This window comes from Rhipicephalus sanguineus, chromosome 7 (assembly GCF_013339695.2).
Source record: "Rhipicephalus sanguineus isolate Rsan-2018 chromosome 7, BIME_Rsan_1.4, whole genome shotgun sequence".
In the NCBI taxonomy this organism is placed as follows: Eukaryota; Metazoa; Arthropoda; class Arachnida; order Ixodida; family Ixodidae; genus Rhipicephalus; species Rhipicephalus sanguineus.
Genome location: NC_051182.1, coordinates 67,624,152 through 67,644,639, shown reverse-complemented (window position 1 = coordinate 67,644,639; position 20,488 = coordinate 67,624,152). Strand labels below are relative to the sequence as shown.

Here is a 20,488-nt window from a genome sequence, read left to right as displayed (position 1 = left end):
TTACAAACTCGGACGTGCTGGCGGAAGGAATTACGAAAAAGCTCTTCTGGACGAAGATCCATGGATAAAGTATATCTGAGGAAAAGTGTCAACGCGTTTCCACCGTTCGCGTGCTCCCATAAACGCGAAGCAAAGGAAAATTCGATATTGTCCCATATATCTACTGCGAGCGATCCCTGACTTCATTCCGCGATGTCCGGAAACAGAAGTGACAGACATTTTAGCAGCACGCATGTAGTTATTACTGAACATTGCTTTCCTTACGTGCCGTGCGACGCTTGAATCGAGCTATCAGCAGCGTTTCTGGAACAGACGACGTCCGCCGATGAATCGCCGTCGCACTTTCTCGCTACCGATAAGCCTAGCCATCACGAGCCTCTGCGGAGAGCGCGTTTTGCTGTCGGGCCGACTTGCAGAACAGAAGCTACGTCGGCACCGTGCATGGCATCGTGGCTTACTCGGAACGCACGCGCGAACGCTATTTATTCAGCTGAATATTTCTTGGTCCATGATTGCGACTTTATTGGCAGCCCCAAGATCGAGCTGCACATGTTCTGACGCGCCGGCGGTGCGATTGCCGGTGATAGACGCCCCCAAACCCGAGACTTTGGCGCAGTTTGGCGCAAATTTCGTCGATATTATCAGGATGGCGCAGTAAATACAATTTGGCGCACTTTGGCGCAGTTGGCGCAGGAGTGGAATCACTGCAAAATAAGCTCCCTACCAGGTTAGGACATTGCCAACAAACAAAGGCCACACACAGATCGCTCAGTGTTTTATCATGTCTGCACATTTTAAAACTGTGAGGCACTATAACAGTTGAAGTTTGAAACTGGAGGCTGTGCCCCCTTTGGTACAAGCAGACAGCTGCGCAAGCTGGCACAGTTTGGCATGGTGGCACTTGCGAGCAACTGGGTGAGGTTTGAAGGAAGGGGGGGAGGGCACGCCAGCCCGCCTCGCACACATTCGCATGTACAAACGATGATGATGATGATTGTTTGTGCCTTGCCCTTTGCAACGGGCGATCAGACGGGAAACCCGCATCCGGCGCAAAAAAAACAAAAACAAAAACAAAACTTCCAGCCACTGGTTTGGTGTTTATGCTGCCGGATTTGTTCGATCCTGCAGATTCGCACGCCACCAGTGTTCCTATCTTCGTTTTGTAGTTTCCACTGCCTCCCATTGCGGTTGCTCTTGCGACTCCCGAAAGCCCAGCGCCATTGCCAGCAATTGCTGCTGTCGTTCCTCCTCGTCAGGCGGGGGGACGGCGAAGGCAGTGAAGTTGGTGAAGTCTCGTGGTCGCTGTGGTTGCAACGCTGGGCAGTGGAGCACAATGTCCTCAATGCTTTCGTCTTCCAGGGTGCAAAGCGGGCATGTAGTGTCAAGGTTGGGCGTGTACCTCGCCCGCAGCAGTCGGGTTCGCAGCATGCCGCATCTGGCCTCGCACAGAAGACCGCTTCCCTTTGAGTTCTCATGCATCGGTTCCTTCTCAATCGCTTGTTTTGCCTTACTGTAGAGACTCAAAGCGGGCTTCTCTGTTGCTGTCTTCCGCCAGCAGACACTTTCGGCCTCCTGGACAGCTTCCCGGACCTTCACTCTCCTGTCCCGCTGAGGTTTCTCCGTGAGTCGGCATGGTGCGACCCCGTACCGCTCGGCCAGGCGTTTTGTGCGTAGCACCCACCTGGTGTTAATGCACTTTAGATGGATGTACTTGTACACCTCACGTGCCCAACGCCCGTCTGGGAGTTGGCTCAGTCGTCGCTCGTAAGCGAGTTTCGCAACTGCCTCTCGTGCCTCAAAGGAGGACCAGCGCTTGCTCTTGCCTCGCAGTTGCCAGGGCTTCGAGCACGCGACGTGCGCCGCCATCGCTTTGCGCTCTGTCTGCGGCGGAGCAACCACAGAAGATGCATGCAGCTACTGCTCGTGCCAAAATCTCTAGGTTGTCGGCAGTGAAAATTCATTATATCAAGGGCGTTTCCCGCTGCCACTTCGTTACATAGAGGTCCAAATACTTGTGCTTCTCTGGAGTAACGGCGGAGAATAGAAAAACTGTGATATCGAGGAATTCATAGTATGGAGGTTTGTTATAGGCAGGTTCAACTGTACTTCAATGTTGCCGAATTAAAGTGAGTTGCTGACGGAGTATCCGCATCTTCCTCCTTTTTTTTAAAACTCTTTCGTTAATACGATTTTTGCATAATACGTTTTATTTTCTGGTTCCCGTGAAAAACGTATAAACAAGATTCCACTGAACACGGGCTTCTGGCACTACACCTCCATTGGAATGCGACAGCCACCCCTGGCCGGGATCGAACCCACGTCTTTCGGGTTGGCAGCCAAGCACCGTAACACCGAGTTGCCACATTAGTTCCTTTAAAAGAAAAAGTAGAATCAAACCTTCTCCTCCTTGGATCCCTCCAGTGTCTTCTTTCCAGGCCGCCGCTGCTGCTGCTGGGCAGCCCTCTCCGCATTCTGCTTCTCGATGCGATTGATGAGGAACTGTGAGTAAATGTTGGTGGCACGAAGCAGCTTCTTGAGCCGCTCGAGGCACGCCTCACGATCTGCCGCCTGCTGTTCCCGCCGGCTCAGGGTGCGCTGCACAACAAAAACAACAGGAATAAAGGGACAGTAAAATGAAACAATGAGCGAGTTTGAAAAGATAAATGATTCTTTCAGAACTCTATCGTCATTAATTTCTACATGTTAACTACTAGAAGAGCAAACGAAGGGCAAACGTTCGTGTTTGAGTTTTGTGCCGAAACTTTCGCACGGAAACGTCAGTTTGATGTCACAAATTTCGAAGCCTTTTTTGCGTATTTTGGCCACATTGGTTCAGTGAAATTTTCCTGAACTTACTGTGTAAAGACCTTGCGTCCCTTTACAACACAATGTGAAGAATTTTTTTATCAACAAATGATTACGTAAACCCCGGCAGGCACCGTCAAAATCTATGACAACCGGACGAGCTGGTGCAGGAACTTCAAGGCACCATCTAGTAGTAAGAGTGGGGCATTCAGTATTACAAAATTGGAGTTCACTAATACGAGAAAAAAATGTTTTCCTCTTTAGTGTTCCCTTAAGGTCTGCCTCAACAATCAGTCCACTCACCCCAGCAATCTCAAATTACATCTGCTATGAGGAACACAGTGGTCGATTCCTTAGAGGGGTGACAGCGCAAAGGCTGAAAACACACACAATGTGTATAGTAATTAAAGAAAGGTCTAAGCCATTGGCTGTGTACCAATACCCACCGTAGACCGCTAAACAGACAGCATTCCCAATTCTGACGAAGCCGCCAAAAGCCATCTCGAGCCAATTCTGACACAGCCGCCATAAGAGCCAGCTCAGCAAATACAGCATCCAAGTCAAAGTCCATACGAGCTGGTCACCTGCCCAATTGATATGGCGGACAGTAAGGCTGTCTGCTCAGATAATGGCGTAGCCACGCTTTTCTTATGTGTGTAATGTAATCTACGTTGATTTTTTTTCAGAGGTTCAAACACAAAATAAATTTCTTTAAACAATTTTACACGCTTAGCTTAGCTTTTCCATGCCATCACCTCGCAAAGATGCATTCCATTACTTGGGCTAGAAACTATCAGCATAGACGGTGTGCTTTGTTGGCCAGAATGGAACACACTTATGATATACATATATACAGTATGAAATGCACGTTTGTACCAATCCCATTTTCATCAAGATGCACAAGCTGGCCGAACAACAGTTTGCACAAAGATGTGACCTATGTTTGCGCCTACCAACAACTGAGACATCATCAGCGCCCATCTTGGTATTTGTGTCCGTACATGCTAAAGCTGCACTATTTTTTTCCGCCGCAGCTTATTACGGCGCTACTTATTAGACCATGTTTCCGAGCTTGCAAGCACACATAGGTTTCCAATACCTAAACACAGCAAAGCGAATGTCTCTGTGCATAACCATCAGTACTGCAAACTGCCACGCTTATAAAAGAATATTTCATTGAACACAATGAACCTGCAAAGCTGTAGGAAGGCAGGGGGCCAAGCTTAAAAGGACACTAAAGTGAAACAATGAACCGGTTTAGGCCGATAAACTGTACTCTGAAAACACTAATGTCGTTAATTTCACCATCATAGGCATATTGATAGCGGAAAAAATCAAGGTCAAAGTTTTATTTTTAAATTTTGTGCCAAAATCTCTGCGCCTGACATCATGGATTTCAAAGTGAATTTTTCATATTTTGGCGACATTGGCTCAACGAAATTAATTGAAACTTGGTATGTTAAGTCTCTGGCCCCCTCAGAGGACAATGTACTCAATTTTTACCGATTAGTAACTTCGTAAGCCCTAGCAGGCACCGTCAAAATCTACGACATCATGGCGATTGGTGCGGGAATTTCGAAGTGGCGTCACAACCCGTATTTTGTTTTTGCGCATTTTCTCGCTCACCAAGAGTCTTCTCGCGGCAAACATGGTGATTTTGGTATTGAGAAAGAGTAATTTACCGATATGAGAAAAATCGTCTTTTCTGTTTAGCGTCTTTTAAGCAAATCCACCCACTGCTCGCTGTAACTGGTTCAGCTGAACATCCATAGATACAGCTGCCATGGACATCTGTGTGATTTGATTACGTTTTTTTGTTTATGTTTTTCCATTGTCCGGAAGATTCATCCCAAGGAATATGGGGATAAAAGAAAACCAAATAAATGGCTTGGAGCTGGCTTTTCTTCAAGCAGGGACTGTGGCAACTTCACTGTAAACTTCTTGTCTGCCACCCAAGAGGTGTGGTTCTAAAGCATGTTTAGCTTGAGTCGAGCCTTTTATTTTAAATCTTTCCGACTCGCCATACAAATTCCTGGCACACACAGAACCAAATTCCCGAGACATAAGGTGTTGCTACGTGACCCCAACATTTTGGGTGCGTTCCTTGGTCGTGTCTTCATCAATCCAAAGCCCAGGTAACTTATAGCACGAGGGGTACCGACTTATGTTCGGTTATTAATGACCAGTGAACTACTCAGTGGGGCTCTTCGATTTTCCATTTTCTGGCAGCCCGCTGGCTGCCAGAAACCAGCCAGCGGGTTCCGGTTCTGACAGGAAATGACGTTATATCACGTGGCCTAAAAACTTCTGGCAACCAGAAAGTGGCCGGAAGAAGTAAAATCGAATTTTGGGCTCGCGGCTGGGCGGCTCACAACTGCGTCGTCTGCTCCAACATGCTAGTACAAATTTTGTTAGCTACGATCGCTGGGCTGGTGGCCTTGCTGCGCGCTCGCAGGCTCCGCAGGCGTCACCAAACCGTTGTGTGCGAGGATGAAAATGTCGAAGATCTCGTTGTGTGTCTGCTGATAAGCAGACTGCAACGAGAAGAACGGCATAGAGTTCCGCTGTATGTTGAGAACGTCGTTATCCCGACTGTCTAGAATTACTTGTGCAGCCCTGGTTGAGGAGCTTGAAGCTTCGGCATTTTATCCTCAAGGCCTCCGAGAACGACCGAAGATTTCGGCCGAAAAGACGCTTCTTGTCGCACTGGCCGAGAGCCGCCGAAGGTCCCGAAGTACGGGACCGTACCCGAAGCCTTTGCATTCCGCGGAGACCACGCAAAGATGGTCGCGAGCGCTCATCGTCCCTTTTGGCGTCTGCTAGCCAGAAAACGGCCAGAGAGCCGCCAGACCAAAATCGTTCTGGCGAGTTCTGGCGACCCGCGGGTCGCCAGATGCAGCCAGAGAGCGAAAAACGAATGCCCACCGGAAGTGCGCGCGCGGTGGGCGGAGCAACCCGAGAAAAAACGAATGTGTTCTGGCTGTCTCTGGCAGCCCGCGGGTAGCCAGATGTAGCCAGAAGTGGTAAATCGAATAGGCCCAGTGTAATCGAGCCACTTTTGCGATACCTTATGCACTTTGCATTCAGTACTTTTGAAGAAAAACACAATATTCGGAGAAACAAGGCAGCCCGATGGGAAGGAAGCCAAGCATCCTACGTGCCCAGTCTTTTTTTTTTTCTGAATCTTATTTCAGAAGTGCTAAAAATGAACCAAGCATAGCAAACCCAGTTATTCCAGCGTTGTGACACAAGCAACTTTCATTTTTTTTTTTGTCGTCTTAGAGGCAAAATTCGAAAAGCACACCTTCCCACACAGTTGTGCGACAAAACACGCCCATTTCAGTTTTTGTTTGTTGTACGCAAAAAGAAGAAAAAAGAAAAAGGCGGCTTCGATATGCAAAATGAGGAGGAAATTAAAGGGGCCCTGCAAAACTTTTCTAAGTAATCATCGAATGGTTTCACTAAGAGTTTACCGACTCACGAACTGACTGCAGCAATTTTTTTTTTTTAATCCGTCAAGTATGCACAGTTACAGGGCTTTGTCCGCATAAAACAGCGCCGGCGAAAACAACAGACCAGACGAGGAGAAGGACACGTAACACAAGGCGCACTAACAACTGTAAAGGTGGCGTTTACCGCACACGACAAGCTGGCAAAGATGTGTCGGGCGGTTAACGAAGAAAGTAAGACACCTGTGTGCACTAAGCATCGCGACAGGTTTGTACAGTGCACCAATAATGTGGTTTACGCAATCCCTTTGTCCTGCGGTGCGTCATACATAGGCCGAACACGAAGATGCCTAAATGATAGATCAAAAGAGCACAAGTACAACACAACGAAAGTGGTATCAGGGCATCTAGGCATCCATTGCAGAGACTGCAGTTGCGCACCTCGATTTGAAAGCACTGGTGTCATGTACAAACATGGGCGTCCGGAGGGGGGTGCAAGGGGGGGCGGCTGCCCCCCCCCCTTGGAATTTCGTATAATTATTTTCTATGCAGAGCTTCAGGATTGCCAGCCAACTTTGCACGTTACACACTACTATTGACTAATCTTGCCGATGATGTCACAGCAGTGAAAGAAAAGCTACCTGTGTTGAATGCAAGCAACCCCCCCCCCTTCCCCTGCTGCACCCCCCTGCAAAAAGTTCTGCGGACGCCCTTGTGTACAAATAGGCTGACAGATTAACAAGGGAGGTTGTTGAAGCCCTAGAGATAAGAAAAGTTCGGGGAATCTTGTGTCAGCATGCCTTCTGTTTTGCTTTCAGAGAAGGATGTCAGATTTCTTTCAGGAACCGTTTTGCACGCGCAGTAGGAGTGACAACGTGATGCACTGTCATATCTTTTGTAACCTTCTTTCTTCTGTTTATTCATGTGAAGGCAGTATTTATTCTGTGTAGATACTGAATGAACTTTCAGTTGTCAGTGCGCATTGTGTTGCGTGTCCTTCTCCTCGTCTGGTCTGTTGTTTTCGCCGGCGCTGTTTTACTGCGAATATGAACCAACTAGCCCAAAAGTACATCTTGACAAGGGCTTTGTCGCACGCTTTCTCTCTCGTTTCGTGCCAGCGAGCGCGCTGAAGGGCAAGAAGATGCGTCCGTTCGTCATGGCCTTGAGCACTTTTTTTTTTTTTCTTCGAGCGCGCGGCTTCTTTTAGTGTGATCGCGAGCGAGCGCGCGCGGGTGCACTGTGCAGCTCACGATGCTCAAAATCAGCCAATGGCCGTGGTTTATGGCATCATGCATTTGTCGAGATAAGCGGGAGCTATTTTTAGCTGAGAATTAATTGCAAATTGCCGACCGCGTGCTGCGCTATCATGTTTGGCTCGCGTGTTTTCGGGAGCCTCGGCTGCCGATCGGCAGCGTTTTCTGACCATGCTGAAAAAGTGTTGCAGAGCCCCTTTAAAAAGCCACTTATCACCACACTTACATTTTGGTTGAACGTTTTTTTTTCTTTATTGGTATGCCAAGAATACACCACGCCACACAATGATCACATTAAAATATTCTAGTACACTATGCACTTACGCATTTATAAGTCCGCTCCGCCACATGGCATGCCTGTCATGCGCGGCAGCCATGAGCGAACGGCGATATAAAAACGGAACAGGTTTGGACAAGCCTCGTTCGCTTTGTTTTGTTTTTTTTTTTTGCTTTTTTGCCCATCCGAACACGCGGCGCGCGAATCTGCGCCCGGCTACGTGCCGTCGGATCCGCGTAACTTGCATAAACTGAATTTCATAAAGCGTTTTTGCTATTTTCTTTGTTTGTGTTCCTCCACCAACGCACATGGCAACTAGCAACAACGAAACGTGGTAACGGAGTTCAATTAGAAAGAAGCGGCCGCGATGTCGAGCAAAGCTCGTTATCAGAAAAACTCACCCTGAACTATCATCGTAAACTACGGCTCGCAGAAAAAAAAAAGTACAAGAGAAAGGTTTTTTTCACAATGCAGACGGAGTGACAGACGCAGACGGCGCCGAATAGCAGACGCGCTCAGCCGAACGGACGAGATGTTACTACACACATTTACTGAAGTACTCCTTACTTAAACACGCCTTCAAAAACATCACTGAATGCGGGAAAAGAATATTGTGGGCCATTTTCTGGGCCAACCACGAGTGACAAACACAGTAAAGCACGTTTTTGTACGCCTCGGCCATACAAAAACGTGCCCGAATTCTGAGGTGCCATTCAGGCACAAATCGTGGACAAATGCAGACGCATAAAGTCCACAAACCACCGCGTTGCGCACGAAACAAACAGTTTGTAAAACGTACTGTACACAGCACGCCTGCCGCAACATGCGAGTAGAAGTGTCAAAGCTATCACGAAACAATAGAGCAAGCTGCCGTTTCAGGCGCGCGAACCGCACAGAGATCAGCCATGACGGCGACCATTGATTCGCAAGCCCGCACGAACGCGCTTATGAACGGAAAGGAAGCGTATGCGACGAGGGTTACCTGTTCTTCTTCCTTTGTGCCCTGTTCGAGGAGCTTCTGTTCCTCTTCGACCATGCGCTCGGTCAGCAACGGCTGATCAGCGGCGGCATCGGAGGTAGCAGCCATGGTCACTTCACTACGGCCGTGACCCTGAACGCGCGCGCAGATGCCTTACGACGGCCACTCGTGAAAGAAGAGGTCGACGTGCACCTCTTCACGACACTTTGACAAGAAGCGACAACGTGGGTTCAGCTGGCAATCCTCTGCGAGTGACTAAAACATAATTTTTTTAGACATACACCACACACGTGAAAGACGAAATGCCCGACAGTCTGCGAAAAACGCGCGAAGGCAGTAACGGTTCGGCAGCAAGTAAAATGTACTGAAAACATTAATTTTTATAAAAAGGTGTATGTTTAAAATTTAAAAATAATAACATTTATTTTACTACACATTTTATTTTATTTTTTGTTTGAATTTAAACTCAAAACTTTACATTTGTTAAGCGCCGCAGCTTGTTACCATGGCAACTCGGAAACAGCAGACGACGCAACGCCGCAGCAAACATGACGAACATCTTGCGCGTGAAGTGCGCTGTTATTGGTAATCGTGTACACTTGTCCCATTCATATTTGCTTTGACTAGCGCGATTAAAGCGGAATAACAAACTCTTTTGCTTCAACAGCGTAGCTTTAAAAAAAGACTGTCTCGTTTTCTCAGGAGACGCCGCTATCGGCAAGACGGCCCTGATGCAAGTGTTTCTGCACGACCGCAGCTACTTTCCCAAAAACTATTCAATGGTGAGCATCGAATAACGAGAAAACTAAGAGGCATACACGCAAGCTGTCTCGTCAAACGTACGTACTAAAGCCCTAATGTGTTGTTGTCTTGAAAACTATGCAAAGACAACCGGAGTTACGCTTTCGGTCGGCAAAGTCAACATACCGGACACCAAGGATGCTGTCGTGAGTAGTGCCAATTAATGCATCTCTAGCACATGGAATGCTGCGCAATGATTAATTATATGTTTTGAAGCTACACTATCATATGACATCTTGTAAGTATATACATAGCATTTTTTTATTTTATTTATTCAATCACAATTAACTGTACTTGCAAGCACTATTCGGCGAAGAGCTGTTCCAATAGGTCCCCATTTGGAACTGTGTACTACTAATTGGAGATAACAAGCATTCCAATTACTAGGCCAAATAAAAAATTTCACATGACCATATATATTGAGTGACACTCCAAGTTGCATGTGCTATACGTTTGTTACATTCGGGGCCCATTGCTCACAATTGTTTTGACCATGTTGATATAATTGACCTTTTTTTTTTTTTACTTTGCTTCCACAGGAGCTCTACCTGTACGACTGCTCAGGAAAAGAAGTCTATCTTGATTTTGTCCAGGAGTTGGCGAGTATTAATCCTACTGCAGATTTATGATCAGACAAAAAAAAAGGCAGCCTAGATCTCGCCTTGATACTGGCTCTTTGTATAATTTTGTTTCAGTGGGCAGATGCACCCTTGGCCATAATAATGTTTGACACTTGCAACGAGCCTTCCTTCCAGCACGTCTCAACATGGGCCTCGAGGCTCTCGAAGAACAGCACCTGCGGTCCTAAAATTAGTAAGCAGCGAATCCATGGGCAAATGTGAATACTCTTAAGCAAGATATCCGTTGCAGCTAAACCTTGATATACTATATCAACAAAGTTACAGGAGGAGGAATACATTTTATTGTGAACCAGCAATTTGAGGGGCATGGCCTAGGCTTCCCACGTGGGGACGTCGAGGTCCAAGTTACAAATTTTTTTCATTTAACCATTCCTTACTTCCACTAAAATGCAGGTATTTTGTGCCACACTTTTGATACTCAGAAGTTCTGACAAGTCAGAAGTGAGCCGTAAAATGATCTTGCCAAGTTTGAAAGTTGCAGCTATACCTTTAAAATGTTGCGACAATTGGTGCGACATGTAGGAGGTATACTTTATTAGACGAAGTTGTGATAAATTGTGTCACTGACGTCTTTTTCGCTTCGAATAAAAGAATTCGTCGTAACGGCTAAGTTTTTAATCATTGCCATTTGTCAGCAGTGATTAATAAAATAACCCAGTGGTATTCACGCTTTGAGGAATTAGGAATGTGCACATGTGCCAGTGTTTGCACAACTGAAACAGCATAACCTCAATGGAAAGAAGCTCGCCGTGTAAGTTTTTTTCACCATGTAGTACTCCGTTTCAGTAAGGTTACACCATACACAGAACTCGAATCGAGGTTCAAGAAAAAAAAAAGGTATGATTGCGCAAACAGCGCATTGGGTATCTGCAAATGAACATCCTAGCACCCTCTATAGCTGGTACATATGTGTGCCGTGGTGAACATTGTTATACTGAATATACTGTAAATTTGGGTTCAATATACTAAAAACGCCTTCTTGTGTTTTTTATTTCACAAAATCTTTAAGCGAAATTACCTGCTGTTGAATATAGACGACATTTCGAAGTATATGTGTTCAATGTTAGGTCTTTTTGCACTCGATTATGGTATGGGAGTATGATGGCGATAATTTCTGGCTGAATTTAACTTGCCTGAAGTGTAGAGGGCTTTCATACCTAGGCACTTTAAACAACCCAGTTGCATCACAAAGGCAGATACATTTTGTGTGAATAAATGAAAGTATTGTAGTACATCATTCCGATTTCTAGGTGCATGTGCTTTGAATGCATCAAAACATTAGTTCACTAGCTTAACTGTCATGACACAGCAGCCAGTAACTAGTTTTAGTACTGCATACATAGCGCCCGTAACGATGTTACGTACGTGAGAATGCCACGTTTCACATAGAGTTTGTGTAGAACTTCTGCTCATGCACACTATGTGAAACGCATCGCTCTTATGTATGCAACACCATTATGGACACTACATACTGAAGCATAACATTTCACAAAGATTGAAAGAACGTGACATTATTTTCATTCAATGCCAATCCAATAATTAAGTTGTCCAAGATTACTTTTAAAAATTTGACTTGATAGGTTTGCAGAGCTATTTTCATTAGCATTGCATTCGGATTTCACCGTTGCAGGCGTCTTGGTGGGAACCAAGGCAGACCTCAAGGAACGTCGGCGCGTTTCGTCCAAGGAATGTCAGGAGATGGCAGAAAAGATCGGCTTCCACTACGTGGAGTCGTCAGCGGTAAAACAAAATTTACACCAGAAATTGACTGGTGTCGATTATTGTCGTCAGCGGAAATAGCGTAACGGTGCCTCGATGACGCTCTATCGATATTGCGAAAGTGCACCAAGCGTCTCAATGCAAGGGCTTGTGCAAAGCGAATTCTGAAGGAAACCATCAGCACTGTGCGCCATACATGTCATTGTACATGCTAACATGCAGGACTTTCTATTCTGTCAATTCTGTCAGATAACCGTGTCATGTCACTTTAAATTTAGGCAACCAAAGGTTATGTTTGCCCTGACGCAAGTGCTCGAGTCAAAATTACGCCAATATGAGACGAACTGAAGGCTGTGGAAATGAAAGCATGAGCAACTCAATTTCAAGCATCATTTCGTGAACACTGTATGGTCGGCATCAAATGTTTTAGAGTCAACTAGGTTCTGAGAATACTTTCAACATCACAGCGATTTGTGATGTATTCGGTCTAACTGCACAGTACATGTTGTTGGCATATTTTAGAGCTGGCCGTAAATCTAAATCAAGGCTGTGCAGGCGATGTCACCTCAACAGCATTACTGTATCCGCCCGAGTAAGGGCCCTACTTTTTTTCCGCGATTTTGATGGGGTGCGGCCTTTCCACAGAAGTGTGAAATTTTTGTTCAATTTTCAATCCACGTATGGAAAAACCTATTTAATCATGCTATATATCTGATTACAGCACAATCGCAAGCGGCTGTGCTATAAGCAGTCATCAAAATGAACGGCAGCACAAAGGATCAATGGCGCCGTCGAGAAAAGCGACAAGATCTCCCTGATAGTGCTGCGCGCCCGAAGCTCACAGATAGCGCCGCATGACGAAGCAGCAGGACAGCTATTACCATCTGGTGGCTCCTGCGAAAGGCGCTGTACGAGAGACGTGACGACGCTGCCGTTTGCTGGCGAGATTTTTGTTTTTGTTTTTTCAAAATTTGGACTGCCAAGTTGGGGGGAGCGGTCCTCACACGAGCACAACCCTTAGTCAAGTGTATGCAGTATTATCTACCCATCTGGAATCAGTCGAGCTACCATCATGCTCTAGAATTGGTTGTGTAGTATCCATTATGCTAGCCAACCAAATGCTATCCACGTTTAAAAAGTAGCGTTGGTACCACCACTGCTGCCAGTTTCCTTACACTCGAACCTACAAACTTGCAGAAAGAAGGCGAAGGGGTTCAGGAACCGTTCTTCTATCTCGCAAGCCAGTGGCACAAGACACACAACGAGAGAAGCGAACTGCAAGATGGCGACGTCTTGTGAACCGACCGCACCTAACGCTGCTGTGTCTACGCTTTTCCGTGCACCCAGTTGTACGAACAATAAACAAACATTGATTGATTAATTAACGATGCAGGAGAAATTTGCGCTGTGGCTACAAACAGACACCGGGTGAACAAATTATGTACAATCCCGATGCGTTATTTGCGAGACCATTAAATAACACACCTGGGCATACTGTATTATCAACCCACTGTGGTGACTCAGCAGGCTACTGTATTGAACTGCTAAGCATGAGGGTGTGGGTTCAATTCCTGGCTGAAGCAGCTGCATTTCGATGGAAGCGAAATGCAAGAACACCCCATGTACAGTACGGTGCACTGTTAAAGGGAACAGTCTGATGAGCACCTTTCGTATTGCTGGCCCCCTAGCTGCAAGTGGATGTGAAAACACTGTTCGTGCACGGTACTAGTCCGTCACAAGGTGTCAGAATTGTCAACCACCTGCAGTCTTATGGTAATCTAAGTCACTGCGCTTTTGCAAGAAAGCGAAATCTTAACCTTCCCCGCACGCCAGTGTTCCCTTTAACACTGGACCCGTCTGTACCTAGACTCAGGTGCCCGTTAAGAAGCGAAAGTGGCACAGGAAAAACAAAGGAGAGACATGCGCTGCTAACTTGTTCATACTTCGCACCCAGGTCTGTTTCGACCCCGTTACTACTACCGAGTTAAAGGGACACTAAAGAGCAAAACGATTTTTCTCGCATTAGTAAAGTAGTCTTCCACGATACCAAAAACACCACGCTTGCTGCGAGAAGACGCTTAATAAGCGAGAAAACGCGCAAAAAGAAAATACAGGTGGCGACGCCACCTTGGAATTCCCGCACCATTTGCCGTGACGTCACATATTTTTCACGGCGCCTGCTTGGGCCTACGTAGTTCCTAATCGGTTAAATCGAAGTACATTGTCCTCTGAGGGGGCCAGAGACTTGACATAACGAGTTTGTGGAAATTTCGTCGAGCCAGTGGCGCCAAAATACGTTAAATGCTCTTTGAAACCTTTTACGTCACGAATTACAAAGTTCGGCGCGAAATTTAAAAATGAAACTTTGAACTTGGTTTTCTCCTCTAATAATAAACATATGGTGGTGAAATAAACTACACAAGAGTTCTCCGAGCACACTTTATCAATCTAAATCAATTCATTCTCTTTAGTGTCCCTTTAATACACGCAGCTTGTACAGCTGTGAGAAATGAAACAACCAAGATAGCTGGGCATATTGCTCCTGCTGGACACAAGCTGCGATGCACTATGTCATATATTTAAACATTACGAGGGATCTGTCTGGCTGGGTGAAGAAATTCTAGATGCTGATGTGGCTCAAGCCAGTTTTTTGATGGACCCAATGTTTCGCAACCTGTTCAGTCCCTTCGTCCGGGGTCGACTGTATCAGTTGCGGAAGCAGAACAGTTTCTTCTGTCCCCATTACCCCTTGTTGGGAACGATGCCTTCTGTGTACGTGCACGGCCCTTTCGGCAATAATGGAAAGGAGGAGTCAAGGTGGAAGGAGAACAAACAACACTGCTTCCACAACAGACACAACCAAACCCTGAAAAAAGGACCAACGAGTCCCGAAATGATTGGTTCAACTAAAAACTTTGGCTGGAGCCATCTGAGCATCTAGAATGCCCATGTCATGCATAGTTCCTTAATCACCATAAGAAGCGCTTCTCTCCTTATCAAGCCCCTGACTAACTCTGACAGGTTAATTAAATTATGGGGTTTAATGTCCACATGCACCAATTCACCCAACTGCCAGTTCTACTTAATGTGCCAAACTGCGTGTAGTGGAGGGCTCCGGAATAATTTTGATAGCCTGAGGTTCTTCCCTATGCACCTAAAGCACAGCGCACAAGCCTTTGTTTGTGCTCTGACCTCGTCAGTACGTGGCTGCAACAGCTAGGTATCGAAGCTACAAGTTCTTGCCCAGCGGGGGCCCGCCACTGATCCACCACAAGAGGTCGCTTTTGGATGCTGCTAATTTGTATTTTTTGGTATAATAACATAGATTTAATCAATGTAGATATGGTATTAGGCCAACATGAAACAAGGAAGCTTTTTTTTTTTTTTTTTCGAGCCTGGTGGCAGACATGTCACCGCCCCGTTACAAAGGGGACGCTCATAGCATCCATCCATCCATGTGCTTTGCTATTCATGCAATGACTTTCTTTTTTTCCTTCTTTCTTTTTACCCGGCTATGTCACAGCATCTGTGGCCCCACGCTTCAAAGGGAACAGCCACCTATTATCATCATCATCAAGTAGGGCAGTTCATCACACCGGTTTACTTACGAATAAAAAGTGAGTCCAGGCTCATTTATTCACTATATTACGCGAACAACAACAGTCCTGTAACACCACAGTCTTCGTCACCGGCCTTTTCGTTGTCGGTAGCAGCTCTGGCAATAGATGGTCACACTCCGCTTATGGTCCACAGGACTGGGACCCTTCCCGTACTCGTGGTGCCACTGAACCCTGGGCCCCTCCGGGCCCGGCGTGTTGGTGTTGCACGTCGCGCACCGACCGCACAGCCGACAGATCCACCGGCCCGCGGGCACAGACTTCATGCCCACGCAGAAGCTGTGGTAACCCCGGTCGCACCGGTCACAAAACATCATCTTGTCCTCGTTGTCGGTTGCCATGCACACGTTGCACATCTTGCAGTCCATGCACTGCCACCGGTACGACTTGATGGCCGCCGCCATCTCCGGCAAGATGTCGAGGCATGTCACGTGACCCACCTTCCCGCACTCGGAGCACGATATAAGCTCCTCGCCCTCTTTCGACACGTCGGCGTTGGCGCAGACCTTGCAGAAGCTGGGTCCCGTTGCGGTGCTCGTGTCCATGTCAGACGCAGGCGAACTGCCGCCACTCGAACTGCTGCAAGAGCCTGAATCCGACCCCGAGCTATCTTCGGATTCGGACTGGCTTCCGTCCGAACCCGGGTGCGTGTAGACTGAGCCGATCTCCTGGGGCGGTCCGTAGAGAACCGTGTTTATTGGCAAATACTTGAGCTCCTGTGGAGTGTAAACCCGGTAGTGGTCTTGGTACTGCCCCGGTATCAATGCGACGGGGTACCGGCGCCGATTGGCTGGCATCACTTCAACCTTCTGTATCTTTTTCAACGGATACTGGATCGTGAACGTCTGGAGGTCGAAGCAGGAGCGCCGCTCCTCGCGGCGTTCCTCGTTGAGGTGCTTGTTGTACTCGGCCGTGGAGGCGACTGCCTTGCGGACGAAGTCGGCCATCTTGCACTTTTCGATCGACACGGCAGAGTAACCGCGGTGCTTCTCCACAGTGTTCTGCTTGTCGCGCTCCCGGATGTAGTTGACGTACTCCTGATACTTTTCGGGGTAGTCGCGCATAAACAGGTCGACTACGTCGTCGGCACGAAGGGCGGTCAGTCCAAGGTCACACATGGTCATCGTCACCACGCCGTGCTCCTTGAGAAACTCCTTTTCGTCAAATTCGACCTGCCGCCGGACGAGGTCGGGATGTTTTCGCTTGAACGACTTCACGTTTAAGAACTCGCAGACCTGCATAAGAGAAACAAAGGCCAACACCACTGAAGATAAGCAAGGCAATGTTCCAGCAGGTTTATCAACGTGTTTGTGGCTACAGGTTATGGGGCTGTGCTCTGAGACGATCGATTTTGGAGATTTCGCCATAATATTGCTTTCTATGCACACTGATTGGCTGGGTAAGGAAAGGTGGGCAAGCATCGCTTCTATTATTCAGGGATGTAACAGCCAAAATAGGATTTTGAGGAATTTTTGGAACAGCAAAATGTTGCTTTTGGAGCATGAAAATCCATATTTGGAGCAGGTCATGGAAAAAGCTCCATTTTTTAGCACGAAATCCTAAATTTGCAGCAATATAATAATAAAGAAGACTCACTTTTAGAAAAAAAAAATGTATAAACCATTCAACATCAGAAAACGCGTGCATAGTGCACGTAAGCACTGTTATATTAATAAAAGCAGTGTGCTCAATCACCCCACAGTGCAAACAATGACAAAGTCCACATTGGCGTTTGCAGCGCCTGTCAAATCATTTGAGAGGCACTGCCAATGCTGATGTGGACCTGCCAACCTGGCAACCTTGAAATTCGGGAGATTAATAATAATAATTGTTGGGGTTTAACGTGCCAAAACGACAATATGATTATAAGGGATGCTGTAGTGGAGGGCTCTGGAAATTTCGAGCACCTGGGGTTCTTTAACGTGCATCTAAATCTAAGTACACGAGTCTCGAGCATTTTCGCCTCCGGCAGCCGTGGGCGGGATTGGATCCCGCGACCGAAATTCGGGAGATTCGTAAAGCTGGAGCGAGTGAGGGTGGTGAAAAAAGAAAACAGGCATACGTTATTTTATATTATTTGTCAGGGCGGCAGGAACGTCATACACAGCTCTGAATGATTGCAAGTAATTTTTAGACGTCAGTGATCATTCTAGTATTAGTAATGTTATGGCGCGTACATGCGTGAGTAATCAAGGAACAAATTGTGTTCTGTCCCGTGACAGCTAGTAGTAACGGCCCCTTTTAAATCTTAGTTCGCCTTTCCACAAGGCACTGTTGTCTTGCGGCGAAAGTGGCTTAAAAGTTGCACGCGATAGAAAGAAGGCCAGGAAGTTTTAGAACCACTGTATTTTTTTCTTTTCTTTCGCGGTGTGGTAAGGATTATGGTTAGGGTCTGCGCATTTGGATTGGATTGAATGATGATGCCCAAACTGCAGGTGGCCAACGCCACGCCGCCTACATTTCTTGCTAAAATTAGCGCAACCGAGAAAATTTTGAGGCTGGTCGGGCATTATGGTGTAGCGTGGTGCAATTTCAACAAATTTCGTGGTTATGGCTCAGCTTGGTGCAAAAATAAGGAATTGTATCAAATTGGCGCAACCGGTGCAGCTGTTGCACCCCTGATCACTGGACACACGAGATTCTATGTCAGACAGAGCGACACTACTGCAGAAAGTGATGCTGTGTATCAACTGTGGCTAGCTCTCTGTAGCTTCAAGAATGCCATGCAGACTGATGAAGTCATCACTTCGCCATACTTAGCAGAACTTGGAATGCAATGTAGAAGACCACAGAGAGGGTTTCGCTCATTAATATATAGGTGGTATGCACTTGATGTCATCCACCAGGAGCGTTAGCGTCGGGGTCGCCATTTTGAAGGCCTGCGCTCTCACCGCACACGCAATAAAGTCGCTGCACACGCTGTGTCCGAGATCCATACGGTGACTTGGATGACTAAAGACCTCCGGAACATCTGCATGCCAACGCACGGGCAGCACAGACAGCATGTACAAACGGACCTTCAAAATGGCGCAACGATGGCTCAGATCAAGGCTCAGTGCATACACCCTATATGGCCGTGCACGCCTTGTGTATGCCCACATACTATGCAACACGACCTGGCAAAAAGAATGTTTTACGTTCGTGTCATGGCTATGCGTGGTGCTGGTTCATACTCTCAGTGATACACATCCAGTAATACCCAAGAAGGGTTCATGGGGAACAACCACTGTTGTGACAATTGGTAGTGCAGCACATGCATAATGCAGAGGCCGTGGGTTCGTACCCCACTGGCAGCGAGTTGTGTTGTTCTAAATTTCAATTAAAAACTAGAAATAACACCCCAACGCTGTTCTTGCCTTCACATGGTCTTGTTTAGGAAAAACGGGCACCTCAATCGATTTCCCCTTCTTTCGTTCATTCCATACATGGAGGTAACTTGTACAGAAGTTAGTTTTAAAAAAATTCTAGATGTTCTAGTGGTGTTCAATGTTTACAAACAAGGTACACAGGATGTGGAATTGCTCCAAATAGGTTTCTTTTCGCGTAATGCGAGCTAATTAGCAACTCGACGTCTGCGATTCAATGAAATCTGCAATCACACAAACACCCAAAACGGCATACAACCGCACCTGCTCCTGGAGCATGTAGGCGTCTCCGCAGTCTTGCGGCCAGTGGTATTCGAAGAGCTTGTCGGCCGTGATGGTGGTGGGGGCCTCGGAGGTCACCTCGTCGTCCGAGAAGCGCTTGCGGCCGCCGCTCTTGACGCTGCTGCCACTGTTCTGCGAGTCGCAGTCCACCACGGTCGGCGCGAAGCTCACAACCGGCGTGCGCTCCCGGTTCTCGCCGCTCGAGTCCGACGCCTCGGCCGACTTTGCAGACGGCGCTTCTTCGCCGCCGCCTTCACCTGCGCCGCAAGACGACGACGGCTCGCGCTCCTCCATGGCAGCCTCTTCGTCTTCTTTGGGCGCCGTCGCGCCCGCCGGCGTCGCAGCCCCCGACGGAGGCTCCAGGTTCCACGAGCTCCGCGTGTCCTCTTCGAAGACGGCGACGCCGTCGGCGGTGGCCCCTGGTCGTCCAGCGTCGGCAGCACCGGCGTCGGAGAGCTTCTCCGGTAGCGGCGGGGCCGTCGATTCAGAGACCGCGGATGAGGTCGTCGTTAGGCTTAGCTTGGGTGCGTGCGGCTGCAGAAAGGTACCGGCTCCCGACGACGTCGTGTTCCCGTTCGATCCCCGAGAGTCCGCGTCGCCCGCTGCCGGTGTCTCTTGGCTGTCGAAGCTCGGCGTTGGCCAGGCTTCGCTACCGTCCGCCGACATTTCGGTTCTTTTTTTAGTCTGAACTAGAACAAATTGTGCCGTTGACACCACGCAACAAAAGTTTGTTTCGGCCAACGGTTTCGGAGTTTCGGCGTCGCGATTTGCGCGTGATCAGTGTTGCCAGGTCGGACGAGGTGGCGTCGGCGGCGCCGCCAAAAGCGAGAGAAACTGTGCCGTTGACACCACGCAACAAAAGTTTGTTTCGGCCAACGGTTTCGGAGTTTCGGCGTCGCGCATGGAGGAAGGCGTCGCGATTTGCGCGTGATCAGTGTTGCCAGGTCGGACGAGGTGGCGTCGGCGGCGCCGCCAAAAGCGAGAGAAACTGTATCCCAAATCAGTGCCTAAATGTAGCCAAAGACAAAAATTCTTCTTTGCAGTTTTATTTTTTATTTGGACATGCATCCTTTTTTTTGTGCAACCCGTCGTTAGTGTATGAAACAGTTTGTGTTCAAGAACGTGAAAGTATCGATATTCAGGCGCTCCAAGAACGTTAATTTGGGGAAGAAAATAAATAGCTAAATTCTGCATGCTGCGTTTCATGGCCAATCCCCCATAGTGTGAGTACATGTCAAGCAAGCAAGCAATGCGTTACCATAAATGCGTCTAGTCAGTCCGTTGCTCTTGGAAAGGGCAG

General features: G+C 47.5%; 3 protein-coding genes across 3 annotated transcripts in view; 1 reads left to right on the top strand and 2 right to left on the bottom strand.

Annotated features, from left to right (window-relative positions):
- Positions 1-8,929, bottom strand: part of LOC119399496 (lymphoid-specific helicase) — an 85,402-nt gene extending 76,473 nt beyond the window's left edge. Inside the window, exons 1-3 of the mRNA XM_049417413.1 lie at positions 8,767-8,929; positions 2,398-2,595; positions 1,225-1,881 (exon numbers count right to left, since the gene is read on the bottom strand). Coding sequence (XP_049273370.1) covers positions 1,225-1,881; positions 2,398-2,595; positions 8,767-8,871 — 960 coding nt within the window. The 5' untranslated portion in view covers positions 8,872-8,929. The remainder of the gene's footprint in view (positions 1-1,224; positions 1,882-2,397; positions 2,596-8,766) is intronic.
- A 356-nt stretch (positions 8,930-9,285) lies between these two features.
- LOC119400706 (intraflagellar transport protein 27 homolog) lies at positions 9,286-13,270 on the top strand. Its single transcript, XM_037667703.2, has 7 exons — positions 9,286-9,348; positions 9,466-9,545; positions 9,651-9,710; positions 10,104-10,163; positions 10,260-10,377; positions 11,836-11,945; positions 13,122-13,270. The coding sequence occupies exons 1-7, from the start codon at positions 9,312-9,314 to the stop codon at positions 13,221-13,223; spliced, it is 567 nt and encodes a 188-aa protein (XP_037523631.1). The 5' UTR covers positions 9,286-9,311; the 3' UTR covers positions 13,224-13,270.
- A 2,279-nt stretch (positions 13,271-15,549) lies between these two features.
- Positions 15,550-19,949, bottom strand: LOC119399495 (PHD finger protein 10). Its single transcript, XM_037666297.2, has 2 exons — positions 19,171-19,949; positions 15,550-16,776 (listed from the first exon to the last, which is right to left on the bottom strand). The coding sequence occupies exons 1-2, from the start codon at positions 19,852-19,854 to the stop codon at positions 15,610-15,612; spliced, it is 1,851 nt and encodes a 616-aa protein (XP_037522225.1). The 5' UTR covers positions 19,855-19,949; the 3' UTR covers positions 15,550-15,609.
- Between the last annotated feature and the right edge of the window lie 539 nt (positions 19,950-20,488).